The sequence below is a fragment of the Notechis scutatus genome, chromosome 4 (genome assembly GCF_049901735.1).
Source record: "Notechis scutatus isolate UNSWTSFEM ecotype Mainland chromosome 4, rNotScu1.2, whole genome shotgun sequence".
Taxonomy (NCBI): domain Eukaryota; kingdom Metazoa; phylum Chordata; class Lepidosauria; order Squamata; family Elapidae; genus Notechis; species Notechis scutatus.
Genome location: NC_142012.1, coordinates 20,537,101 through 20,564,593, shown reverse-complemented (window position 1 = coordinate 20,564,593; position 27,493 = coordinate 20,537,101). Strand labels below are relative to the sequence as shown.

The following is a 27,493-nucleotide window of genomic DNA, read 5'->3' as shown; positions in this document are numbered from 1 at the left end:
CTGCCACATCATTCTCGCTTTAAAATTCAGGTCCACTTTCTGGAAACTTTGTCCTGATGGAACTTGGCAAGGCTCAATGAGGTACAATGGTCTTCAGCTTTCTTTTAAAAGCCATGAAATTCCAGCAGTACTGACTTTTCAGCAGTCTTCTGTATGAGCTCCTGTTTGCCAAACCTTCATTAACCAATGTGCCTATCTACCAATGTACCCTTTGCTATACTAACTCTTTTAGAATCAGCCTGTTTAAAGACTTCTGTCCCCCCCACAAATATCTTTTCCAGGCACCCAAAGAATAAGCAAAGCACGACTCTCAGGGCAACAACGGTACTTCCATTTAGTTGCCCTGTCAAAACTGCACTTCTTACACACACACACACACACACACACACACACACAAAACAAAAGAACAAACTCTAGGCCAACCACTCAGACTTCTCATCTCTTTTCAATAAATAACTTATCCTTTTTGTCATACCTGTTCTAAACCTCCAAAGAACAATAAAGTCAGATACTGCTGATGGAAGTTGAGATCATTTAAACAGCTTACAATGATTTTATAACTAGCACAGAGCAGAAATGAGCGTATTATGCCCATGATTTTATGACTTTTATTTGTCTTCATTTCTGTTGCTGTACTTCAACACTGTATGGATGAAGTAGGCACCAGAATTTAAAAATGTGGTTGAAAAATCATTCTCATTACAGAATACAAAGCTAGATGGAAAACAGCAACTGGCCAACAAAATGAAGCCTTCCCTGACACAACTATGGTAAATCTGTATAACCAATTCATATAAAGGGACATTATCATACTATCACCTTTGTTGCTGCTCTAAGGGCCTTTGGGGAAAAGATGAATTATTTCCAGGACTATGAATTATGTCCAAATCTTGCACATTTCAAAGGCATTATCTTTGCTACAACAGCTTCCTTGTCATGAAGCATCACATTGGCCAGTTGCAACAGCACCTTCACCTGGTTTGTCAAATGCCTAAGAACATTTCAGAAAAATAATGTGATAAAATATGCCTTGGGAAACATGTATCATATCTTACTTTCCTGTTTGTGGCTCAGTTCTCATTACCACTGGCAAAGTTTTCCCCTTTAATCTGGAGTGATTTCAGTTATTATGGACTAAAAAGCAACCATTTCTGATCCAGTTCCTGACAGCTGCATTTCACAATCCCAAAGTATCACTTGGGGTACCGTGATGAAATCTTATCAAGTGAGCCAGCCCTACAGTGGATATTTGATCATGGCAATGAAGTCATATAGAGTCACAAATGTTACTATGCATGGTAGACAGGAATTCTTTGTATTTTTTTTCTATTTCAGTTGAAATAACAGCTTTTTAGTAGTGGAATTTTAGAACCTTATTGTCTGTCAAGTGCTACCCATCTTAAAGCCGTAAGTTAGTAAAAGCTCAAACCAGGCAGGATCTCAGTAATTTTGGCCTCCCTCCCTCACTTCACGGCTTTTCACAGAGAACACCTGGGCAAAGGCAAACTCTTCATTAACTAGCGGTTATTGTACTTCTATGTACAATTACAACACAGGCAACCAAAATGGTAGAAGGAAAGGCAGCAAGGTTCTACACTAGAGGGACTAGTACACAGTACTAGTTTCATTTATGTAGTATATAATGCCACCTCTGAGTTGTAAACAGATGAAAGCCTAGCCTGTTTAAAACTGCCTTTGCAGCACAAGCTAAGCAGGGATTGCCTTTGGAACAAGAAAAGTTCAAAACCTAAAGTAAGCTCTCACATTCACCATGAAAACGTTGTCTTAGGTACACCAGCTGACAACTGGCAGTGACAAAATCATCTGAATCCCAGCTTTTTGTTTGTTTGTTTTTGTTGTTTTCTTTTGGTAGGTGGAAAGGAAAACAAAGGGGTGCTACTTGGAAATTTTTAAAAGTTCAAACAGTGTTGGGGTCCTCTGCATCAGATTCTTCTGAGTTGTACGGTGCAGATTTGCATTTCCCTTATCTATAGGCAATGACAAGAAAACAGGTGATAAAATCCCCCTTCCATTCTGTACATTAGTAAAATGAATAGTACAAAATGCTCATTTCAAGGTCTTCACGTGGCTTATACTAGCATTGGGTCATGAAGTGAGGGCGAATGCTATCCAACCGCCGGGTTAAGATGTCACACCCGGTATCCGTGACTAGGAGTGTGTGCTCAAACTGAGCAGACCGCTTGCCATCTCGGGTAACTGCAGTCCAGCCATCGGGCCAGGTTTCATCTTGCCACCCACCTAATGAAGACAACATAAACAGATTCAACACAGAGAATGAACATATACATCACAGCAGATACAGCTTCTGCAATTGTCTATGGAGATTCTCAAACATCGAGCCATGGTTGTCCCAAAGGTGCTTTTTCCAGAAGGATTTTTGTTTTGAAAACAATTAGCTTCTTATCCAAAAAGTTTCTTCAGCTGAAGAAGTGGCTTCTTAGATGAGAAGCGAAATGTTTTCGAAGGAAAAAACAAGTCCAGTTGTCTTTTGGAAAAGCAGCATTTTTGGGATAGCCTCATCAATTGTTCATTTTTTAAAAAAGAAAAACTTCAGCTTTTTATTTAGGCATACTGCATAGTGTGCGTGTGCGTGTGTGTATATAAATATATATAAAAAAAACATTTTGGCCTGCTTTTCATTAAACATAGAAATATATTAAAGCCAATAGCCCGGCTATTTTCTCCCCTACAATCACCTTGGATAAAAGCAAATACAGTAGAACATCTGGTCACGACCGTAATCCGTTCCAGGACTTTGGTCATGACCCAATTTGGTCATGACCGGAACAAGACTGCGTACGCGCCTACACCTGAGGAACTGTTTGCAACTAGAAGCAACAATTTTCCAAAATTTTGGGTCGTCACCTGCTTTGGTCACAAACAGAAGTGTTCATGACCCGAGGCTCCACTGTACATGGCCCCCTCTATTTTGGGAGGCAATTGTTCCCCACCCTCTAAGAATGGCCCCAACATAAGAAAATTTATTGGTGCTTTTTCAGAAGCTACTTTTCAATCAATTCCCAGAGAAGACAAACTTTTAGCACGGGTTAATCTTTTAGCTAATGCTCATGTTTTTCCCAAGGTTTATTTTAATAAGCATGAGGAAAAACTCATTATCCACTGATCATTAGAATAGTTTTGCTATCTGGACATTTATACACATATTCTACTCTGTCTACTACGCTGGTAATATAGACCATTTATAGGCTTCATATCTTTATTGTCTCTGCTTCCTTGCATTCCTATTAGTCTTTTATATATTTAACAAATTATCTCTATGAAAAAATATGCAAAATGATCCAATATTTGCCAATTTGTAGAAGATTTTTTTTAAAAAAAAAAGCAGTAAGAGGCCCTCTTAACTCTTTTAACAGGATGACCTCTTATAATTTTATTTACATACATGAAACTCAAATATTTTTTATAATTTAATATTTAATCATTCAATTGTGCAGATTTTTTAAAAAACAAACTGCCACTACGGATTTCTTAGAAATTAGTATGAACTGTCTAGGGAGACTGTAAGGTAGTTTAGGCATAACATAAAAACAATCTTGGATATAATCTTTTGTACCTTGAAGAAAAAATGTAACAATGCAAAAAATATGCAGCAAGATTTCTGCTCAACAATTGGAATATACTTTGCTTACAAGATAGCAGCTCGCCGGTGACTAGGAAATGTTCCTACATATAGCTTCCAAATTAATTTCAATAAATTTCTAGTTAAGAGACAGAATTCCTTAGATTCATAACAGCATATTACCTTCACAGATCATTGGTTCTATCGTAAATGCATGACCAGGCTTCATTACTCCAACAGCCTTATTTTCTGGGAAGCACAATAAAATGTTTTCAGGAAATGATCAATTCTCACAGACAAGACAGGAATAAAATACAAGACAATGCTAAAGTACCACAGTGATACAGTAGTTGTTCACAAGTTTTTTTAAAAAAAATCTTTTCTTTCATTTATTATAAAGTACTTTGGACAGAGGTATTGAAAACTGGATCCAGTATAAAATAATTCACCCAAAACAAAAAGTAGATAGGAAAAACTGAATTTATAAAAATCCTTCGTAATTTCCACTTTCCTATCTTCCTAACTAAAATAAATTATAGTTATTTCCTTCCTACCCAAATAAATGTATGCATGCTATTGTTAACGTGCTCGTTTTTTTGGTAAGTGGGGTTATTATGTCATGGGTTTTCTATTCTGTTTTTTTAATTATTCTTGTAAACTGCCCAGTCACATATGATATACAATACAAACCATATAACTAATTAAACAAAATACCTAGAATACACATATAAGTGAATATGCATACTTTGTATGTATATATTTAAAAAGGGCAGGGACATCCACAACAATACTAACTGGTTTGGCCAATTAAAGTGCTGACCACAGTATTCTGATTGTAAAATAAGCCTGTGTACTTCCCAACCCATTTTAAGATGCTCCTAATGGCTGAGACCCAAATATGTGAATGTCCCTTCCAATGCCAACTTTGCTGTCTTTTAAGGCAGTGGTGGGATTCAAAAAATGTTACTACCAGTTGTGGGTGTGGCTTGGTGGGCATGGCAGGGGAAGGATACTGTAAAATCTCCATTCCCACCCCCACTAACCTACTTTCCAGCTCTGTTCTGTGCAGGGCAACAAAAGAAGACCCAGCCAATCAGCTGGGACTCAGGAGTCAGAGAATAGATGGGGGTGGGGCCAGTCAGAGGTGGTATTTGCTGGGTCTCCAAACTACTCAAAATTTCCGCTATTGGTTCTCCAGAACTGGCCAGAACCTGCTGAATACCAACTCTGTTTTAAGGTCACCAGCTATAGAAACGTAGGAAACGACAAGGTTTATTGATTGCTAGCAACATTACACCAGAACAAATATTACTTATACTTACTGGCATAATGTGGCACATTGGGAGCGGTGTGAAAAAGCTTATGAATCCCATGCCCACAGTAGCTCCGAACTACTGAAAACCCATTGGCTTGAGCGTGTTTCTGTATAATATTTCCCAATTCTCTATACCGTACACCAGGCTTTACTACAAAGCAATGCATATATTTAGAAATCACAATGAAAACAACGATCAGTTTTAATACATATGTTCTTTTCTTTTGCTCATGCGCACGTTCTCCCTCAAAGAATACACAAGAGCTCAGAATTTATGATACAAAAAAAATGAAGAAAAGGAAGTTTTCTGATCAAATACTTTCAAATGTAAAAGTTTCAAGTTTGGACACACAGAACATTTCAACAGAATACTCTCGGGGAGAACAGGCTTACTAGCTACAAATACTCTCAGGGAGAACAGGCTTACAGGCCACAAAGACAGTATCATTTTTAGTTTTCAGTTCCACAGCTACAACTAAGGCATTGTGCAGTTTGCATTGTGGGATAGTTGTATTTAAATAGGTTGGCAGCCACCAGCTTAATTTTAAAAGAGGATGAAGTCATGGAGGATCAGGCTGTTATATTATGAAAACATGAGTAGCATCATTTGCCAAATCTTAGGACGCGACTGCTGAAAAAGGTTATTCTATATTTGTGAGCCTTCTGAAGGCATCTGCTTGACCCTTGAATGACAAAGAATGCTGAAAACACGGACCTCTGGCCAGGTTCAGCCTATGGCTTAGCGTGACACATAAATCCAGTTGTTGTTTATAGCTTAGCATGATAGGGTCCTATTTTAATATGCTATAAAGCCTTCAAATTGTAAGTCATAATATTTAGGGTAGGCAGGCCAACATCATGACAAGTATAACCCTCTTTGTATGCTTCCTAAAAGTCTTAATATTTTAACTCTTTCTCTTTTAATTACCATAAGTAACATATTTGTGCTTTAAGAGAAAATTTCCTCTAGTTTTCTTCAGGATTTAACTGTTGAAAAAAGTGATATTTATGTATTAGTCCACTATGGATTTTCAATAAAAACGTAGCATAGTATTCAATCCAGACATTTATCACTCCTTGGACAACATAAAAACACTTCTGTATCCTGATTAAGTATGAGTATTAGTTTCCCCTGCAAATGCTAAAGATCCAGGGGAAGAATTTTGATAATCAGTTTAATCTATTATTTTGTTATGCAAGCTCATTGCCTGGATTTTGGAGAATTTGAACTGCCTCCAATAAATAACCATTTTACAAGCTTAGAAAGATGATTAAGTTTCATCTTAATATTACATTAATTCATTTTCACTATCTGCCTCAAAACATTTTTAATTTGTCACCACATGCGAGGACACAGATTTACAAGAGAAACAGACTGCAACTGTTAGACATTCAGCAAAGAATTCCAAACTTGACATTCCATTAATGTTTAGCCAGTGCTTCTGGAAACAATCAATTTATGAAACTTTATTGCACTATTAAAATTAATTATTTTGAATAAGCTAGTCATCCCCACCAAAAGGAATAAAATTACAGCAATTTGGAACAGTGCAGCATGTTGATTGAGACAGACTCCTTAAGGGAAGCAAGACTCAATATAACTGATCTTCCATCTATAATGTGTAAAAAGGAAGTCAAGCACAGGTTTCAAAAAGCTCTTACCTTCATCAATTGCTTGCATTAGGCATTCATATGTCGTCTGAACTAATCGTTTTGCACCCTCATCCACTTCTCCAACATAAAATGTCTCATTGAGATCTCCATGATAACCATTACGATAAACAGTAATGTCCACTACAAGACACAAAAGGGACACTGCATTTCCCATATTCTGTTTTTGCAATCATAACAAGGCTATTGATCAAATATAAAGAACACATCACAAAATCAGAAAGCTTCATGCCCCAGGACTCAGCTCTTTTTCTCCTATTTTATTTAACATCTACATGAAACCACTAGGAAAGATAAACCATCAGTCTGAGGCAAGAAATCACCAACATATTGATGACACTCAGCTGTATAGTGTTTGATGGCTGCTAGGCTTGAGAACAGGAGTCTCCAACCTTGGCAACTTTAAGACTTCAACACCCAGAGTTCCTCAGCCAGCAAAGCTGGGAGTTGAAAGTCCACAAGTCTTAAAGTTGCCAAGGTTGGAGACCCTTGCTCTAGAGGGGGATTGATATAAGACTCAGATGAAATCCCAGCACGACAAAACGACTGTTTATCCAAAAATTACCTAGAGCCAGTATAATTTCATATTTAGTGTCTGATGTGGTTATAAGACCTCTGAAAGGTTTTATCTGGAATCTTGGATCTCCTGGACTGAAAGCTTCTCCTAAAACATCAGATAGAGACTGGGCCAAGAAAAGTCTCTGCCCAGCTACAGCTGAGAACCAAATGCAAACATTTCTGCAAAAGGATGCTCTAATGGTGATTATTTCTGCCCTTACCACCTTCACAATTGAGTCAAAATAATGTGTTTTATTTGGGCTGGTTTTGAAGACAAAACAAAAATATAGTCCAACGTTGACTGATGATGTCTCACACTTGGTTCAGCAGACTTTCAGAGTGCATGGCATATGAATATTGGAAAAGAAGTTGAAAATATAAACGGCTATACCAACAACGTTGATAATCAAAAGCCCCTTTGTTTACTGTGGAATTGTCAGGAATTAAAAATAGAAAGGTTCTGTTAGTTCAGATTAAAAATTTCTCATGGTGATTACCAAAAGGCATCTGAAGAAATAGCCATAACATCAACATGTAAATATAATTTACAATCTGCTATGGCAATGCAAGAATTTTTTTCAGACTGATAAACATTCAAGGGTCTCTTATGTATACAACCGGTTGCAAAATTTCCATTCTCAGCACGCCCATTCTTGCATCTTTGCCAGTTCACAGGAAAAACAAACTGAGACAGTCCCTGTTGTGAACTACACAGGGGTAGACTGAATGTGAATTGGAAAGAGATCTTTCAAAATTCCTGTACCTCTCTGTTTTTCATCTCAATAAATCTTCCTAAAGAAAACTTCATGTGAATCATGCTTGAAAGGAATTATTTTCATTTCAGGCTCCTCTCAAAAAGCTTGACAGCCAAAAGGGGCAGTTAAGTTGGAAAATGCAGAGAAATTTTTTAGAAAGGAATTGCTATAAGGTTTACGGCTTTAATTCTGGACAAATGTAAAAGTTGTACTAAAGAAACAAAAGGAAGTTAACCTGTTGCATCTGTATACCATTAGCCAAGTAGGAGATGAATGCACTAGGACCAATAAGCTTTCCCGGCAGAGTTTTTAAAATATCAAGAATAAAGCATACACATGTTTTGGAGATTGGTAATCTCCAAAGCAAAACAAAACTAATATTTTGGAAAAACATCATTGTTGGATAGATGATTACATAGACACACTCTCCAATGACAATATCCTTCCAAAATCCTATTTCCTATGAAAATATTTATTTTGAAGTTTCCTACCATTAACAATATCGCCTTCTTGTAAGCGTCGCCTGTCTGGAATGCCATGGCAGATGACTTCATTTACTGATGTGCAGCAAGACTTAGGAAAATTGTAATAATTCAATGGCGATGGGTAGCAATTTCTGGCGATGCATGCCTGAAAAGAGTTTTAAATATGCTTTTCACTCAAAAATATTTCAAAGTGTAATTTTAATAAATGCAGCAAGTTTAGCAAGTGTAATTTCTGAAAGATGGACTAAAATCAACTGTATAGGATTAGACAATTAATCCCTCCCTAGAACAAGGATCTATTTGGGACCCAATAGCATTTTTGAAATATACGTGATGCTTGACAACATATTAGCTTTCTGCTTTTTTTAATTTTAAGTATTAGGGGAAAACTGAAGTCAAGTAGTAGAGTCTGGCAGGTTTGCAGAAAAGTCTCAGGAATGTACTGGTGCTACAGGTGCAATATTGGGGATCTATGAACTAATGTTATATAGCCACTCCTAACTATGTGGGACATTAGTAAGCTGATTGTTTTTTTTAATTAAACACAATATCTAAGCTTTAAAATATGGTAATAAAAAACAGAACCTCATCAAAGTATCCTTACTAAATGAACAGCATGATCTATTTCTTCAGTAGTTACACCTGGTTTCACCATCACGGCAGCAACATCTAAGACTTCTCTAGCAAGCTGCAGGATAAAGGAACAGAAATTATTCATAATGACAAACAATGTCCATGGAATAAATATAAATACATATAAATAAGTAATAACATTTTCAAAGTAAGCATGCAAATACTTTTTGTTTTAGATTCTACTTTATTTTAACCAATGTTGTGCAATATGAACTTACCCTACAGACAACTCGCATCCCTTCTATATCTTCTGAAGAAAGGATCTTTATCTGAGAAGTTCCTTTAAGAGCCTGTTCTGACTCGGACATACCTAAAGGGAAGGATTATTACCATTATGATAACTAATATTGATCTCTCAAGTTTCCTCCAGAAAGCTCAATATTATAAAACTTATAAAGTTGTCGTCTTATTTTATCCCAACAATGACACCCAATGACCTGAGAGATGATTGTTCAAAAATCATTAGGGAACTTGTGGTTCAGTGGGAATTTAAACCTGATTTATCTCTGCCCCAGATTCCAACTATTGCATTATGCTGGGAAATGGTATCTATTCACAATAAATTTTAGAAAACAAATGCATGTTGGTTGCATGCAAAAGCTATGGAAGATTTACTTCCAGTAAACTACCACAGCATTCACAAATAAATCAGTGGTTAATATAAATCAATGGTGTGACCACATCTGGAATAATGTGTACACTTCTGGGTACCACACCTTAAAAATGATATAGTGGAACTAAAAGGTTCAGAGGAAGAAAATGAAGGGGGTTGGAGCAGTTTCTATGCAAAGAGAAATCACCATATTTGGGCCGGTTTAAGTTCAGAAAGGTGGAAAATGAGAGAGGACACGACTGAAATATACAAGTTACCTATGGTGTGGATAAAGAGAACAAGGAGAAGGTATTCTCTCCTTCCCAAAAGAACCAGAGGTCACCCATTGAAACTGAATCTTAAAAGAACTGGGACTGACTAAAGGAATTCTTTTTTACACAATAAGCAATTCAACTTTGGAATTCACTACCACAAAATATAATCCTGGCTACTAGTTGGATTCCAAAGAGCTGGGATTAATGGCTATTAGCTTGATGGCAGTATAAATTCTTCAGAAGGCCATCCACTGGAAGACTGGAGAGGTTTCCTGTGTAATTGGTTGGCCATTGTGAGAACAGATTACTGAACTAGATGAGCTCAGGGTCCAATCTAGTTGGGCAGTGCTTTATCTCTTACATATGGTTGGATCAGATTGGATACAAATGAAAAATTAGAATACTCTGGTGTTGAAATGTTTGTACCAGAATGTTCCATTCCGGAATGGTAGGTTTTTCACATAAAACCTGCAATTATATCTGAAAATAATTTTAAAAGATAAAGGGCATTAATAAAATTAAAATAAGAAACATGGGCAAAACAAAGAATCCCTGGATATGACACATCTTGTTTGAACTTCCCCTAATTTCTCTCAAACATTTGACAGAGTTATCTGGCGAAATATTGCGACCAAATGTGTATTACCCAACAGAAGGATGGCTAGTTCTTGTTTGTGAAATTTAAAAATCACTTCTGCTTGAAAAAAAATTTTTTTGTTATTTTTCTAAAGCAACTGGTCACCAAATCTGCAGGATAATACATCAAAATGTTTTAAGAGACATCCCCATTCTGAAAAAGAAATAGCTAACACAGTTTAAATTAATCACAGGCTCAACAAATGAAAGTTGTACTATGCCTATAATTACCTAAGGGGTGATCTGCATAATCTGGTCTTTGAATGTAACTCGGCACAGGCCTCATTGGCATCTAAATAAAGCACAATTAAGATCCGTTTAAACATATTTATTAGCTTAGTCATTCTGAATGTGGATAACAGTTGCTAGAAAACAAACAATAAAATGGATATTTTCAAATCAAATGAAAGCATATATTAAAATCTCCCATCCAAGAACTGCAAACCAAATATATAAATAATTCCAGAGATCCAAAGGAATAGGACAATACTCCAGGTAGAACAGATGTTGGAGAATCAAAGAGGAGAAACTGAACTTGGGCCAGGAATTGGAGACAAAGACAAGTGCACACAAATGTCCTTAGCAATTCGCAGCCTGTCTCTCAAGAAGTGGATGAAGAAGAATTAACACTGAGCTCCAATCACATTCCTCTGGGAATCTTTAGCTCTATGAAGCCTGGTGCACCCTAGAGAAAACGTGTTTGTCTCCTGAGTAACCATCCCAAGATATCTACCTTTAAACCATTCTGTATGTTGCTCTGAAACCTAGCAATCACACTGAACTCCTGGACTTGGAAGTCAAGAGAGTTCTTCCAGTTTAGATGCTTAAATTACAGGCTCAAAAGACAAAGAAAATACTGTTTCTGCTTCTGCTTCAGTCTAACACTTTAAGAAATAGGTTTCTCTTATTACTCAAGTTGCCCAATCCTATCTCTCTTCCTCTAATGAGGATTTCTCTGCTATAGCAGGGGTGTCAAACTCGATTTCACTGAGGACTGCAACAGGGTTGTCCGGGGTGGGGTGGGGGGGTCGGGGTAGGCATGGCCAGGGTGGATGTGGCCAGTTTGACATGATTTGTGTCGGAGGCACCTGTGATGACCAAGTTCTAAGGCAGGACTTCCCTTAGACCCTCCCTCTCATTATAATATCCTTCCTTCCTTCTCTTCTTTTTCCTTTCCTCTTTTCTTCTTCCTTCCCCTCTTTCCTTATTTTTCCTTCCTTGCTCTCTTCCCATCTTTCTTTCTTTTTGTTTGTCTTTCCTCTTTCCCTTTATCCTTTCCTGTCCCTTCATGCTCAAATGTAAAAGGGGAAACATTTTTCCTTTTGTTTTGCTTTTAGTTTGTTTTGCTAGCCCTCTGCCAGCGAGAATGTAGCTTGGGGGGATGCACGTGGGCCCCCAATCTCCATTTTTGCTGGCACATGGCTGCAGGAGGCTGTCGCGGCAAAAAACGGAACTCCGTTTTCGCTGGCAGAGGCACTGCCAGCTAGTCCTTTGCAGTTTCCAGGGTGGCCCTGTGGGCCAGATCTAACCACCCTGCAGGCCGGACCCAGCTCACGGGCCTTGTTTGACATCCCTGGGCTATACTTAAAACCCTCAGCTACAGGAATGAAGCTCAAATAAAAATGATAAAAAATATTTGTTTGGACAACACCTAAGTTTTCAGTAATTCCACCATTCCTTTTTGTAGCTATTGAAATAATTGTATATTTATGAAGTTTTGGTTTGACAACCTGATGTCAGAGGCAAAACGGAATTCAGTAACTCTGAATAATAATGGCATACCACATTAGTACCCAAGGCATTAAGTGAGCCTTCCAAAAATCTTCCACTGAACTGTAATATTTAGTGCGGCAGAAGGGGAAAATATTAAATGAGTATTGCTTCAATTATATTTTGAATTGCGTTTTTGTTTCCTTGCTTTTTGAGTTGAAATAACAAGTCCCGACAAGATAACATGCCCTTGCCTTTAAGGACTGCGGAAGCACTGCGGGAAGCCTGTTGCTCCAACTGTTTAAAAGTTTTCTAGTTTAAACTGGATGTCTCAAATCATTGTACTAAGAACTGCAGCTTCTATACAGAGCCAGTATTCCAAATTTTCTGTAAACTCACCCAGCAAGACAACAGACTGGGAGTTCTCATTTGTATTAAAGGTTGCAAACTGGCAAAGTCATTGTTATATGAATGACAGTGACGTATTCTGCAATATACAGAAGAATTCACAATTTCATACTTTATGTCACACATTTAGCAGCTGCTTATAACCAGAAAGCAAGATTCTTAAAATCTAGTTTAACCAAATGTATTGAAAGGAAAAAAGAATACTTTAGAAAAGTATTGGCAATTATTTATGTAAAGCAATTTCCTATGCTCCTAAGTATGAGATCATAAAAGCCTTTGAAGACACAGAAAACACATTCTGAAATAGGTTGGCAAATGATTTGAGAAACCATAGTTACCACTGTGACTCAGAAGAACCAGCATCATAAAAATATAACTGTAACTAAATCATGACTGATTGAGCAGAGAGAAAATGGAAGCAGGTAATAAACTTAAACCATGGTCTGTCATCATAACTGGAAGCACAATCATGATTTAATTCTGAACTATTAGCAAAACAAACTTTCTAATACAGTACTTCCCAAATTTGGGTAAATTGTCCAGCACTGGGTATAAGTTTTTCTTTGGCTTCTTCACATGAATCATTACCTAATTACAACAGGGATATTTAAATAAGAACATTCTGGTAAAAAGGACTTTCTAGTAAATGGTTTGGGTAATGAAGGAGGGGGGTATTGCTCTAATATGTGGACTATAAGTTATTCCATCTTCATTCCTTTTTGATTCTGTAATCATCAGCTACATTACTACCATAATCAATTACTGCACCCATTATTTTTTCAAGTTAGTGTTTCTTCAAAGACTATTGTACATGAGTTCATCACCTAGCAAAAAATGTGAACATTCTGTTAGCAACTTATCAAGTCTTTATATCAGGGCAGGAATTGAATTATTTGTCAGTCAGCTCTGCATCTTAGTTCACACATAACAGGAACCGATAATAACTTGGTTATTTTATGAATTCACTTATTATGGCTTAATGCTATATTCGAAGCAAATTACTATGGTTTATTCAAAAACCATGTTTAACTAATCCTGGTTTAATACAATATTAGCCACTCCTTATACTATCTGCACCTGTCAAGATTTAGAAAGACCTTAAAATACTTTTTTTCCAGAGCCTATGTGAAGTTGGAAAACCTCTTCTAAAAATATATTTTAAAATGCCTGATTTGTTCTCATCAAATTGAGCTGCTGTTTATATGCAGTCATTTCCAAGCTGAGAAAATATGTGCAGAATAAAGCCCAGATCTTCTATTATGGACTATCCACTAAAACAGATTTGACTAATGCTTCCTTTGTTCTTTATACAGTTGGTCCTTGAATTTGGAATACAATTGGAACCAGCATGTCTGTTGCTAAGAAAGGCGGTTGTTAAAGTGAGTTGCGCCCAATTTTACCATTTTTGTCTGAGCTGTTAAGCAAATCACAGCAGCTTTTAAGCGAATGATGCAATTGTTGAATTTGCTTGTCAGAAGTCATCAGGGAAGATGGCAAATCACGATCACATGGCCCTGGGACACTGCAGTTGTTGTAAATGTGTATGCCAGTTGCCAATTGCCCAGATTTTGATCACATGATTGTGGAGATGCTGTGACAGTAGTAAGTGTAAGAACTAGTCTTTTTTTTTTCATTTCCACTGTAGTTTTGAATGGTCCCTACATTATTGGATGTAAGTCAAGGACTACCTGTACTGGAGTATTATGTCTCTCAAAGGGACAGCCTATTGCTGTCAAAAAACAAATTTTTTTGGCATTTTAGAGATTAACAAACTTACATTTATACAGGTAGTCCTCAGTTTACAAAGTTCGCTTAGAAACCATTCAAAGTTACAGTTGCACTGAAAAAAGTGACTTATGACCATCCCAGCAACCCCTGGTCATGTGATTTACATTCAGATGCTTGGTAATTGGTTCATATTTATGATGGTTGCAGTGATCATCTTTTGTCACATTCTGACAAGCAAAGTCAATGGGGAAGCCAGGTTCACTTAACAACTGTGCTACTAATATAACTGCAGTGATTCACTTAACAAAGGTGGCAAGAAAAATTGTATGGAAATTCAGTGCAAAACTTTCCCAGTTAAGAATAAAATCAATAAGGTAATTAACCACTAGAAATTAAAAATTACATACAGGTAGGCCTCGACTTACAACCACTTTATATAGCGACCAAACAAATAACTGTTTTTCACACTTACGACTGTTGCAGCATCCCCATGATCACATGATCAAAATTCAGGTGCTTGGCAACTGGGATGTATTTATGATGGTTGCAATGTTCCAGGATCATGTAATCACCTTTTGTGATCTTTTGACAAGCAAAGTCAATGGGGAAGCCAGATTCACTTAACCACCGTGTTACTAACTTAACAACTGCAGTGATTCACTTAACAAAAGTGGCAAGAAAAATTGTAAAATGGAGCAAAACTCACTTAAGAAATTTCTCACTTAGCAACATACATATTGGGCTCAATTGTGATCATAAGTTGAGGACTACCTTTATAAGCTTTCACGGAAGTGGACTCGATTCATGAAAGAGAAATAATAGAATCTGTTAGTAGGCTGCTTTAAATTGTCTGATATACATTATGGTAAAATAACCATCAAAATTGTTTAATGTGTACACATCTTTAAAAAATAATTGGACAATCACGTTTCCTAACTGGGAGAACTATTGTGAAAAAATTACCTTCCTGTGGTTTGACTGACGAAAAAACTGAACAAAGTGACACATTTCAGTTATTTCACCCTATTTACCAGTGGATAATGTGGCCTGAGTTTCCCAGTATATCGATAACCAGCCCAGGGATCTGTGTTTATGTCTCCATCTACAGTCCAGGCAGAAACTTCTCGTTTTGCTTTCTCATCTTCTAGAAAACAAAAGCAGAATCATTACCGATCTTAATTAAGAAACTTCATCAAACATCAGAAATTGAAAAGTTATATGGATAGATGGAAACTCCTTTCTACTCTCTTTGTTAGAGCTCTAAATTTTCCCCATGATGCTTGCTTTTCCTGTACAATCTAACTTAAATACTAGCATGTTTCTCTGAAAATAAGACCTTGTCTTTTATGTATGTATGTATGTATGTATGTATGTATGTATGTATGTATGTATGTATGTATATTTGCCACCAAAAAAGGCACCAGGTCTTATTTTCAGGGGATGTTATCCACTGACTAACCTCCCTTGTTCGTGTCACCCTCCTGGCCCCCTTTTCGCAGTCAGAGGCCTTCAGGAATGTCTTAACAGAGCTCCGGATTGATCCGGAGCTTTGTTATCAGCTACAGCGGCCTTCAGGAAAGCCTTGGCAGCTACAGAAGAAATAGGCTGGCAAGGCAGGTGTCAGAGTGTGTGAGGCCTGGCTACAACTGTCCAAAGGTAAGTTGTGGGGCACCTCCACCCCACCCCCCATCCCCACCCTAGCTTAATTGTTACCCGTGCGCTTTGGAGTGGGCAGGAGCTTAATTAGGGCTTATTTTGGGAGCAATATATAAAAAAGCTATTAAAAAAGACATAAATCCAAGTCAGGATTAAAGCACTGGCCTAGTCTTGTTCTGCCCATTTGCTACAGATTCACTGTCAAAGCTCTACTGTTGCAATGATACTGTGTTTTTATTTTTCAGTTCCTCTGTCTCTCCCTGAGCTCATTTTTAAATACAGGTAGTCCTCGGCTTAAAACTGTTCATTTAGTGACTGTTCAAAGTTATAACAGGGCTGAAAAAAGTGACTTAACATAGTTTTTCACACTTACCACCTATGTTAGCATGTCCATGGTCATGTGATCAAAATTCGGATACTTGGCAACTGACTCATACTTATGTCTTTGCTGTGTCTCAAGATCATGTGATCACCTTTTGTGATCTTCTGACAAGCAAAGTCCATCAGGAAGCCAGATTCACTTAATAACTATGTTACTAACTTAACAACTGCAGTGATTCACTTAACAATTGTGGCAAGAGAGGTCGTAAAAGGGGCGTTGGTACTTACCTGATACGCCCGTTCTCTGAGCTGCGAAGAGCATCCAGTAGTGGGAGGTGCTTCAGTCTCCGCATTCTTAGGCTGAGCTTGAATTGAGGAACGCTCCTCCTCCTCCATGTGACTCCTCCATAGCGTTCCCCAGTTTCGGCGAAGACGAGAGGAAAAAAGGTGCCCTCATCCTCACAACTTAAAAAGTTCATTGGCCGAAACAAGACCCCACCAGACGGAAAAAAGGGTGGGGCTGGATGCTCTTCGCAGCTCAAAGAGAACGGGCGTATCAGGTAAGTACCAACGCCCCTTCTCCTATGAGCTGCTCAGAGCATCCAGTAGTGGGACATACCAAAGCTTGGCCTGTCCTACGGGAGGGAATCCGTCTGGTCCGGAATCTCCTCAGGGTCCCTGTGAACCCGTTGCAGGACCCTTCTGCTGAATGAGGCCTCCACAGAGGCAAACACATCGATTTTATAATGTCTAATGAAAGGGGAAGGGGAAGCCCAAGTCGCCGCCCAACAGATTTCAGTTATTGGGGCCTGAGTGGCCCAAGCTGCTGAAGTTGCTGCACTCCTAGTAGAATGAGCAGTGATGCCCCTGGACACCTGCAGAGCTTGAGACTGATATGACTTAGCTATTGCCGCCCTTATCCAACGGCCTATTTTGGATGGTGATACCTTGTGACCTTGTGAATTGGGCTGAAAGGAAACAAAGAAGGCCTCCGATTTTCTGAAGGACTCAGTACGCTTGATATAGATTCGCAGAGCACGCCTTACATCAAGCTTGTGCCATTGTCTTTCCGTTGCATGTGACGGCCTAGGACAAAAATTTGGAAGGATGAGCTCTTGTGCTCTATGGAAAGCCGAACTGACTTTGGGCATAAATGTGGGATCAGGACGAAGGACCACTCGATCTGCATGAAAAACGCAGAGGTCTTGTCTGACAGACAAGGCTGCGATTTCCGATATGCGACGAGCAGAAGTGATCGCTACAAGAAAAACGACCTTCTTTCTAATACAATATTTCTCCTGTAATCATTGGTTGAAGTATGACAACTTTTTATCTTTCCCCTAAATTTAACACTTAAAATAATACATACTTTCCATACTGATTCTGCTTAGTACATTCTAAGTACTACATTTTAGAATAATAAAACAAAAAGAGAGAGAATTAAGTTTATAATTTTATTTATAATATAATAAAAACAATATTCCATAGGAAGTTAAACTCTATTGTTAAATCTTAAACATTTTTATACATTCCCTTTAATGCATTATTAACTCATATAATATTTCAGTTTTCTAACTCGATTTCAAATACTAATATCTACAATACAGTCTTATGTACTTTTGCAGAATCATTTTTAAAATTATATTTTACCCTTTGTCTCTGAAAAAAACCTGTTTTTTAACATCTTGTTTTAAACCTTTATGACTTCTCTTTCCTTTTTCCCTTCCTTTCTTATCAATTCTAGCCTCTTTGCCCCCCCCATCTCTCAAACTCCACTCTCTTAATCTTCCCTCTCTGTTGTATTTCTCTTTTCTGTTGCTTTCTGACATTGTATCGATTTTTCATCTTATTTTTCCCTTTCTTGGTTGCTTTTTTAAGTTCTGAGTTCTCCGTTTTCTTTCCCCCCTTTCTCTTTTCTTCCTCAACTAAGATTATTTGTCCATTAAAGATGGCTTCTTCTTCTTCATCCCAGCCTTCTTGTTGTTGTATTTCTTGGTAGGTAGAAATCGCCATTTCTAAAAAATGAAAAATAGATCCAGGAGAGCCCTTGCCTTCTTGTTCCTCTTCTTTTAGCTTTTGAAATTCCATTTGCAATTCTTCAACAGATAATGCCATTTTTTTTAAAGAACAACCCAAATGTTTTTAATCTTTCAAGAAATAGTTCCCAAAAATCCCAAAGTCACAAAGCAATCCAAATCAGAACAAACTGTTTCATTTAGCACTTTCTTCTTTTTATATTTTCTCTTCCTGGGGTAGAATTCAATTACACAGTTCCAAAGTAATTTTTTAGAAGTCTTATTGCCATTTATTTCTGGTCTTATAAACTCCAGTCTCCTTCAGTACAATCTTAAAATAAGTTCTTTACCTCTTCCCTCCCACTTATAGCAAAAAAAAAATTAGTTTTTAATTCCAATGTTCAGAAATCTTTTATCCCCTTGGCTTTAAATTTCAAGTTTAGTTACCTTCTGTGCCCAAGCAGGTTTTTCAGATTTCCATCTGCAATTTCCGTGGGGAGGGAGAGTGAGAGAAAATAACTTTTCCTTTCAAATTTTCTTCCGCCGCTTTTACAGTCTTATTGGGAAACAATGTATCATTCAAGTGATTAAATTTCCAAGGTGTTTAAAGGTTCCTTGTCCCGGTTCAGCCAAAAACTTTCACTTTCTCCGACTTCCTCCTGCACAATCTTACCCGGCTGCAGGCTTCTTTGTGGCGGCCATTGCTGACCGCCGCTCCACCGCCGGGTAAAAGGAGTTTAGCCGGCTGAGGAGGGGGTTTGCAATACCCCCAAGCCCCAGATCTCCTCTATCTTTGGTTGCCTCTACGGGGCAACCATATCCTCCAGATCCAGCTGGATCGGAGGCACTTCGGCGGCGAGCGCACGATCGTGGATTCCTGCTGCCGCCGAAGCCTTGCAAACCGGAAGAAAGAAAAGATAAATAGATAATTGAAAGAGAACGGACAAAAGATGCAAGTATAATTATTTAAACTGAGATGAAATAAATAAAATAGAATTAAGAGAGCGAATAGAAGAGAGAAAATATATAGAAAATATAGAATGTTAAATAAGATATGAAATAGTATATTAAGTGAGCATGAATTTGATTTATGTCTGTACAAAAAGATGTAACCCAGGGTAAGCCGCTTTCCAAAAATAAATTTTATGTATTTATGTTTTGTGTGTCTATGTTTGAATTAATAAAACGCTAGAAGAATGTTGGAAGAGAATAACGAAATTGTAAATAAGACAGATGGATACAATGAATATATACAATCTAAGGCAAAAGAAATATAATTGAATAGAAGGAAAGTTAGAAATAAAGAGAAGTTGGGAAAAGATATGAAGTTGAACAGATAAGATAAATATACATATTAAATTGTGCTTGTATGGAAATGTGATAATTTGGAATTATCCTGTCTTTAAATAAGATGTTTTATTTGTTTTTCAGAAAAGATGCCTTATGTTATTATATTCTACGTTTTGTTTGTTTGTGTATTGTTTTTAAAAATTAATAAAATTTGTTTAAAAAAAGAAAAGAAAAACGACCTTGTATGTTAGGAATTGAAGACCTGACTTCCTCAAGGGTTCGAAAGGCTCTTTGGTGAGGGAGACAAGGACCTTGTTAAGGTCCCAGGTGGGATAACGGTGAACTGTTGGGGGACGTAGATTGGTGGCCCCCCCTGAGGAAGGACTTTATGCGTGGGTGATGTGAGAGAGAACTGAGGCCCTCGCAAGCGAGAACTGATGTCAAGGCAGCTACCTGTCTTTTCAGCGTATTGGGGGGGGCAACCCCTTATCGAGTCCCTCCTGTAGGAACTCTAAAATTTGAGCAACAGATGGGGAAACCGGATTAGCTTGAGATCTACTGCACCATTTGCAGAAAATGGACCATGTGGCGCTGTAAATCCGAGTGGTTGAGGGGCGCCTGGCAGCTAGAATAGTGTTGATGACCTTATCGGAGAGTTTTTCTCTCTTCAAACCACTCCGCTCAACCTCCAGACGGTCAATTGAAACCATTGGGGGTCCGGATGTAGGAGGGGCCCCTGAGATAGTGAGATCCTGTCTGGCGGGGTTCTCCAGGGTGGGGCTATCGAGAGGCAGCGAAGGTCTGCAAACCATGGCCGAGGTGCCACTAGGAGAAATTCCGCTCTCTCGTCGAGTAACTTCTGGATGACCCTGGGAACCAGCGCTAGTGGAGGGAAAGCATACAGGAGCCCCGGGGGCCATTGACAATGGAGCGCGTTGTAATTCTCCGCCCCTTGGGATGGGTACCTTAAGAAGAATCTCGGGAGCTGGGTATTGAGGGGGGAAACAAATAGGTCCACCACCGGTTGCCCAAATGCCCTTGCTGCTTCCTGGAACAGGGATGGGTGGAGGCGCCACTCTGAATGATCTATGGTGGCCCTGCTTAGCCAGTCTGCCTGTGTGTTTGACAGGCCTGAAATGTGTTCTGCTTTGATGGAGAGTAGATTGTTCTCCGCCCAGCGACACAGGTGTTCCGCTTCCCTCATTAGTTGTATGGACTGTGTACCCCCTTGTTTGTTTATGTGCGCTTTGGCTGTCACGTTGTCCGTCAGAATCAGTATGTGCTGACCGCGTACCTGGGGGAGGAAGCTGCAGAGGGCCAAGTGTACTGCGCGAAGTTCCAGCAGTTTATGCTGCAGGACTGTTCTACTGCAGACCATCTGCCCTGGGCTGAGAGCGAGTGGACGTGAGCGCCCCATCCAAAGAGGCTGGTGTCTGTGGTGACAGTGAGCCTTTGGGGCTCCTTGAAGAAGCAGCCTTTGTTGATGACCGGTTTGGACCACCAGAGGAGGGATATGAGGACCTTGGGAGGTACCCTGACCATGTGTTTGGAGTTGCTTCTGCCGGATCTCTGGTATGGTAGCAGGAACCACTGGAGGGATCTAGTGTGGAGGCGGGCCCAAGGAATAATAGAAATACATGATATCATTTTTCCCAACAACTTTGACAAATCCAGTAAGGCGGGTGTGTCGGATGATGAGGCCTGCTATGTTCTTGGCCTTAAACAGCAAGGATTTGAAGAGCTGTGGCCTGAATAAACCCGTAAAAACGTGCTGGTCGGGAATAAGCCCATCGTCCTCAGACATTTCTCCCTCTAAGGGGTCTGCCTCTGATAGGGGCTCACTATCCTGTATGGACCCCAATTCGAACTCATCTGCTTGCATGAACTGGTCCACTTCCTCCTCCTCCTCCTCCTCTTCCTCCCGCCCTTGAAAGGGGGTCTCCCTCTGCACATATACCTGAGCCTGGTGGTCGTCCAACCTGGGCAGGTATCTCAGTGATTGTGACTCTTGGTCAGAGATCACCGGGTAATGCCTGGGCATTGCTTGTTGGAGTCCGGCCGCGATCCCCTGGCAAATAGCCAGCTCCATCCAGGCTCTTACTCTTTCAGGGACCTCCTCAATTAGGTTATCATCTTGACGGAGGCTGGCGGCTGTTGGGGTGAAGGTGGCTTCTGGGGCCCTTCTAGCCGGTGTCCCAGGAACCTGGATTTGTTGTCCCTGCGAGGGCAAGCTGCACCTGGAGGAGAGGGAGAGATCTAGAGGAGGAGGGGGGTGAACAGAGGTAGACGGGCTGGAGGATGGTAAGCCCTGCGGCACCTTGAGTGCTTCCTTGGTGCACTTATCAATTTCCTTTTGCAGGGCCTTATGGCGCCTTAAGGCCCCTTTGTGCGGCCTTGGAGGTCTCTTTAGCCTGCTTGCGCGTATGATGAGTCTTGGCTTTTGCCTTCAAGGAAGGGCCCTGAGAGGTGTTACCATCTGCCATTTTGTTAACTTGTATACTGCAGTAATAAGGCTAAGAATCAAGATAAGGCGGTTGGCACGTCCAGGGTCCGATCTGAGTCAAGAACGGTTGCCCTGATAAGGTATTTCACTCCCCCCCCTTTTTTATATACATATATATATATGTGTGTGTGTGTGTGTGTGTGAATATGAATATGAATATAGAATGGGTTGTATCTCAGTGATAATATTTTAGTTGGTTAAAATATTATACTGCCAAGTAATATGATATTATTATTACGCTTGTACAGCTGTTGTATTATTATACTTAGTTCAAGGGAATCTATATAAGCTCGATTAAACGAAAGAACAGACAAATCAATCAGCCAAATTTCGAAGCGCCTGAGGCCCAGTTGGAAGGAAAAAATTGGGGCCTCCAGCAGCGTGTCTGCACAGGCTGACAAGGCCTCGGTGCTTGCTGCTGTGCCGCTGAGGATTAGGCTGTGAGGGTAAAGCCAACAAGCCTTAATGAGAAGGAAATAACCTCAAGTGCAATCTAGCCAAAATGAGGTTAAATGACTCTCAGAATCCAGGCGGGATCCTGCTGCTTCAAGTTTAATTTCACTCACAGCACAGAAATTAGGAGATAAAATGGCACACAGCCACGAGGTGGCACCCAAAATGGCGTCCGCCAGTGATGGGTGAGGTCGCACCTCTCAGCGGCGGTTTCCCGCCAAGCAAAATAAAGCCGAAGCTCTGAATACAGAGTAGGCCAAAGGAAGGGAGAGATAAGCCCTTCTTTGTTAAAACGGCGTTCGAAGCGGGGGGGAATTAGCGACACGACTCAGAAACTGAAATAACACAAGCCGCTAATGCAAACGAAACAAAAAAGCGGCAAACAAAAAAGGCAGAGGTAAAGAAAAACAATCCGGCTATGGGAGGTAGTGCGCGGCAGCTACTGAGCCTCCCGTTGCCTTCCTCGGGGGCGCAACTGCGCTTCCCCTTTCTTTGATAGTCTTGCGAATTGTACTATTGCGCAGAGGCTAAAGAGAGAGGAAATTTTTCAAACCTGAAGATAACTCAATTCAAATGCAATCCTGGTTCGGCCAAGGAGCTAAGAAAAGCACTGCCTGTCTCGCACGAGGCTGAGCAAAAACTGGGGAACGCTATGGAGGAGTCACATGGAGGAGGAGGAGCGTTCCTCAATTCAAGCTCAGCCTAAGAATGCGGAGACTGAAGCACCTCCCACTACTGGATGCTCTGAGCAGCTCATAGGAGAATGGGGCAAAGCTCACTTAACAAATATCCCACTTAACAGAAATTTTGGGCTCAATTATGATCGTAAGTCGAGGACTTCCTGTATGCCACACCTTGCACCATTCCTGAAGCAGTGAAAGATCACAACTAAATCCCAGGATCCCATGCTGACATAGAAACCTACTAATGTGTAAAAAGCATTGTCCATAAAATATCTAGAAAGCAATCAGAAATATTTTTAAAAAGAGACTAAAGTGTCAGATCATTTTCATGACCGTACCACTGCAAGCTACAGTTCTGGCTTCCCATGTTATGAATGTTCTTCCACAAAAAATTAAGAAAATTTACATAGTAATAAAAAAGGAATCAAGGAAAATAATAACTTAAACCATTGTCCCTGTCCATGGTGTATAAATCCATCCAGATTGGATTTATATACCATGCTAAACCATAACATGTGATTAATATTTCCCATTGTGTTGTTTGAATCCAGCTGCTCTGAATTATCAACTATGTGTACATTAGTCCAGCCAATTGAGCAAATTCAACAAACTATATTTAACCAAACCATCATTCAGTGCAACACATGGACTGTTTTTTTTCCTTTTGTGTTATACAAAAGACCATCAGTCCTCTATGAATCCTTGTATGATGTACCTCAGGCAGCAAATCCAGATTTATTACGTCAAAAACAACCAGAGTTATTACAGATTGATTTTAGGATGATTTGATGTCACCATCAACAAAATAGATTGTAAAGGAAATATTATACAATCAAAATAATATACTTGCTTACTTGCTTTCTTGTGTAGCAATTTGTGAGTAGCCCAACTTCCTTTAAAGCATTCCTAAAAAGGCAAATTATATAAATTTAGCAATACTTGGAAACAGATTAACTTTATATGGCTAACACAGTTCTACAGGTTATAAACCATACTCTAGAAGAAAAATAGGTTTTCCTTACAGTTCACTGCACTTCAGTTCAAACAGCTCAAAAGCCTCTTGACATATAACTGTATATGCCTAATATTGCTTTTATATATTTGTACTATATGTTTTAAAGCCTAATATATGTTTTAGAGCACTTTAAAAACATATCTTAGTTTAGTTTTGGACTGGAAACATGGAGCCCTTTCACATCTTTTCATTATTATTATTATCAAACTTATTTGCCACCTATCTCTCAGTTCCAAACAACAGAGTCTTTTGTGGCAATATTTGTTGTGACTATATGGGCATTTGTAGCCAACACATGAGTTTGTAATAAGTTTGTAATGAGTTTGACATAAGTTTGTAAAAAGCACAGTAAATAAATTTTGGCATTTCAAAATGGAAAATAGTTTCCTGGAACCTAAATGATAACATTGAGAGCACTGTTAGATAGTACAGAACTCATCATCACATCTCCTACTGGTTGTAGCCTACCATTAAAAAATAAAGTTTTCATGCAGCCCAAAACAAACGTTTAATAAAATCACGGAGAGGAGATCCAACCATTGCTAAATCCTACATTCCCTAAGGCAACATGTAGACGGTTTCTTCTTACAATCCTGTTTTTCAGGAGCCTACATGAGCCTGGAGTAGTCACTGTAAAAGGCAGCTGAATTCCTCATCTGTGCAACATTTCCACCCCTATCTTTTTTTTTCTTCAAAAACATATTCTGAATGCTTGATTCAACCTGGTTTCCTATGCAAATATTTTCCTTGACCCAGTTCTATTAAAAGCAAGCCTGACTTTCTTCATAATTTGTAAAACTATTGCTCTTTGCAACAAGAGCAAAAATACAACACAAAGATGTTCCCATTTCATTTTTTCTCAACTCTCATCATCTTTAAACATTAATTTGTTAAAGACACAGAGGTGGTTTCTGCCTTTTAATTTTTTTTTCATCTTACTTTCTTGTATTAATTTCTTAAGAAAACCAATCAAATGGATTTTTCACAACATACACTTTAAAAACCTGACAAAAGCAGAGTTTAATCTTGTGGACTTCCAGCACATTTAACTTGAAGCCAATTAAAGTATTTATCATCAAAGAAGATTGCAAAAGGCTTCTTCCTTCAAAACCTAGAAACATATATTTCTATGAATACCACAGAAACCATGTAAGATTTAAAACAAGCATTTATTACGTCCGTATACTACGAATTTTCCTGAGTTTCCACATTCATGAAATTCATCATGGACATTGCATGTGTTTTTTTACACTATGCACTATACACTAAAAGTATGGTTTATGATTTTTTACTAGTATGTAACAAATATGAATTCAGGTCCGACTGCAAGCAACATCAGGATTCTTAAATTGGATAAATGAATCAGACTTATATTACCGTGTATTTAAATATGCATTTCAGTAGTTTAAAAAGGACACTTCTTTATAACTGCTCGCCAAATTTCTGTGGCCAGCTCAGATAGCATAGCTAGATGACTTTGGCTAATTTCAAATGAGTGTGGTACTGTGTGGTGTACCAATAGGACACCCAAGAACTCTTAGCAAGGCTGAAATATTGAAAAAACCTTTTTGGAAGAAAATAATGACAAATCATTTCTCTAGTAGTTTCAGTAAAACTACAAAGATATGTCCATAGAGTAATTCAAAGCTGAAGATGATTCAGAGGAATATTCCACATGGAGGACACAAATGTCAGAACTTTGGAAACGGGAGAAAGATTTTTCTTCTAAAAAAGAAGGCTCACCTTATTTTAAAAGCTGAACTATGGAAACAAAGCCATGATATTAAATGAAGACAAGGCAGGCCATCCATGTTCAGAATTACTCTTAATTATGATTGTATTTCAGGGTCCCCTAAGACATTGGAAAATTTAGAATAGTTCTGGTGCCAAGGCCTGATTTTCTTCAAATTTGACACAGATATTACAGTTAATATCAAAACCTTAGCCTGTGGGCTGCTTTTAGAGGAAAAGTTTTGGCAAAAATCCCCTCTGCAATAAACTAAAATATCCAAAGTACAACAATCACTTGTTGACAGACTGGAAGAACATAGCCCTTGGTTTTATTCCTCTCCAACATCTACCTTGTGAATCTTGATGACAGAACCGATTTTAAAAGGGGAGGGGGAGATGTCAGGCTTTTGAGTGCTTTGTCTTTCAGCATATATGAGGCCTATTCCTAACATTAATGAGTAAGAAAACGTATCACCCCTTGCGTTAGATTTTCCCACTTCTGACATGTAAACCCCAGGATAGAAAAACCTATTTTTTTAAAAAGGGGTGTGGAAGTAAGGAGAGGGATGAATGGTAAGGAAGATTTAGGGCTTTAAATCAGTGGTCACCAACTGGTGGTCCACGAGAAAATTTTGGTGATCTGCAGAAAAATTATTTGCTAAATAATACTATTTTTTTTTTAAAAAAAATCATACTAGTGGTCCGCAGGATTTTAAATTATGAATTTAGTGGCCCCTGCTTTAGATTACTCTTCCCGAACCCGAGTTGGATATGTTGGATTACAAGTGACATCACTGGAAAGAATGGACATTGTAGTCCTTCGCTCTACCGAATCCCAGGTTGAATGATAGCGCCTTAGTTTTGCTTTTTTTCTCCCTTAGCAACAAACCAAAGGAAGCAGGCAAACTTGAAAGAGAGAGAGGGGGAAGGGGAGAGAGACCCTGGTAGCAGAAACCTCGGCAACACCATGCAGTCCTTCTGAATTCAGTTCCTCACTTCCCAGCAAAACGTGCTCGGGCGGCCAGAGAACAGGCCCGGGCCCAGCCAGCCTGAGTCACACCTGCCTTGCTAGGGCAGCAGGCGCCCCACATGTCTTCCAGGCGCAGGCAAGCCCCTGTCCCGGAACCCCACGTGTCGAAACCGAAAGTAAGGTGGGCCGGGGCCCCTCTCGGACCGAGTTCCCACCGGGGGAACCTCTGCGGCCGCAGTTTTTTCCGCCGACCCGCCCTATGGCGGGCAAAGGGCGCCCCGAGCAGCGGCGCTTTACCTGCGAGCAGAAGTAGGATCCCTGGATGCCCAGCTTGATGCAGGTGGGGCACTGCAGCTTGGCCTCGCTGCTGCAGCCCGCCGTCTCGCACACCCGGGCTTCCACCGCCGCCATGCTGCCTGCTGCGACCGCCGCCACAGGAACGACCCAGGCGGACGGCGGGAGCAGCGGCAGCAGCCACCGGGAAAGGGC

The 27,493-nt window shown here is 39.4% G+C and overlaps 1 protein-coding gene across 4 annotated transcripts; it reads right to left on the bottom strand.

Annotated features, from left to right (window-relative positions):
- Positions 1-594: 594 nt before the first annotated feature.
- Positions 595-27,493, bottom strand: METAP1 (methionyl aminopeptidase 1). 4 transcript variants are annotated; one of them, XM_026672677.2, is made up of 11 exons: positions 27,302-27,493; positions 24,143-24,194; positions 15,399-15,511; positions 10,753-10,813; positions 9,237-9,328; positions 8,990-9,073; positions 8,392-8,530; positions 6,579-6,710; positions 4,924-5,067; positions 3,785-3,850; positions 595-2,259 (listed from the first exon to the last, which is right to left on the bottom strand). In XM_026672677.2, exons 1-11 carry the CDS (start codon positions 27,413-27,415, stop codon positions 2,096-2,098), a joined length of 1,161 nt encoding a protein of 386 aa, XP_026528462.1. In that variant the 5' UTR covers positions 27,416-27,493; the 3' UTR covers positions 595-2,095. The 4 variants fall into 4 exon arrangements, with proteins under 4 accessions (XP_026528462.1, XP_026528461.1, XP_087819009.1 ...); XM_026672676.2 differs by having other exon boundaries at positions 15,399-15,508; XM_087962883.1 differs by lacking the exon at positions 4,924-5,067.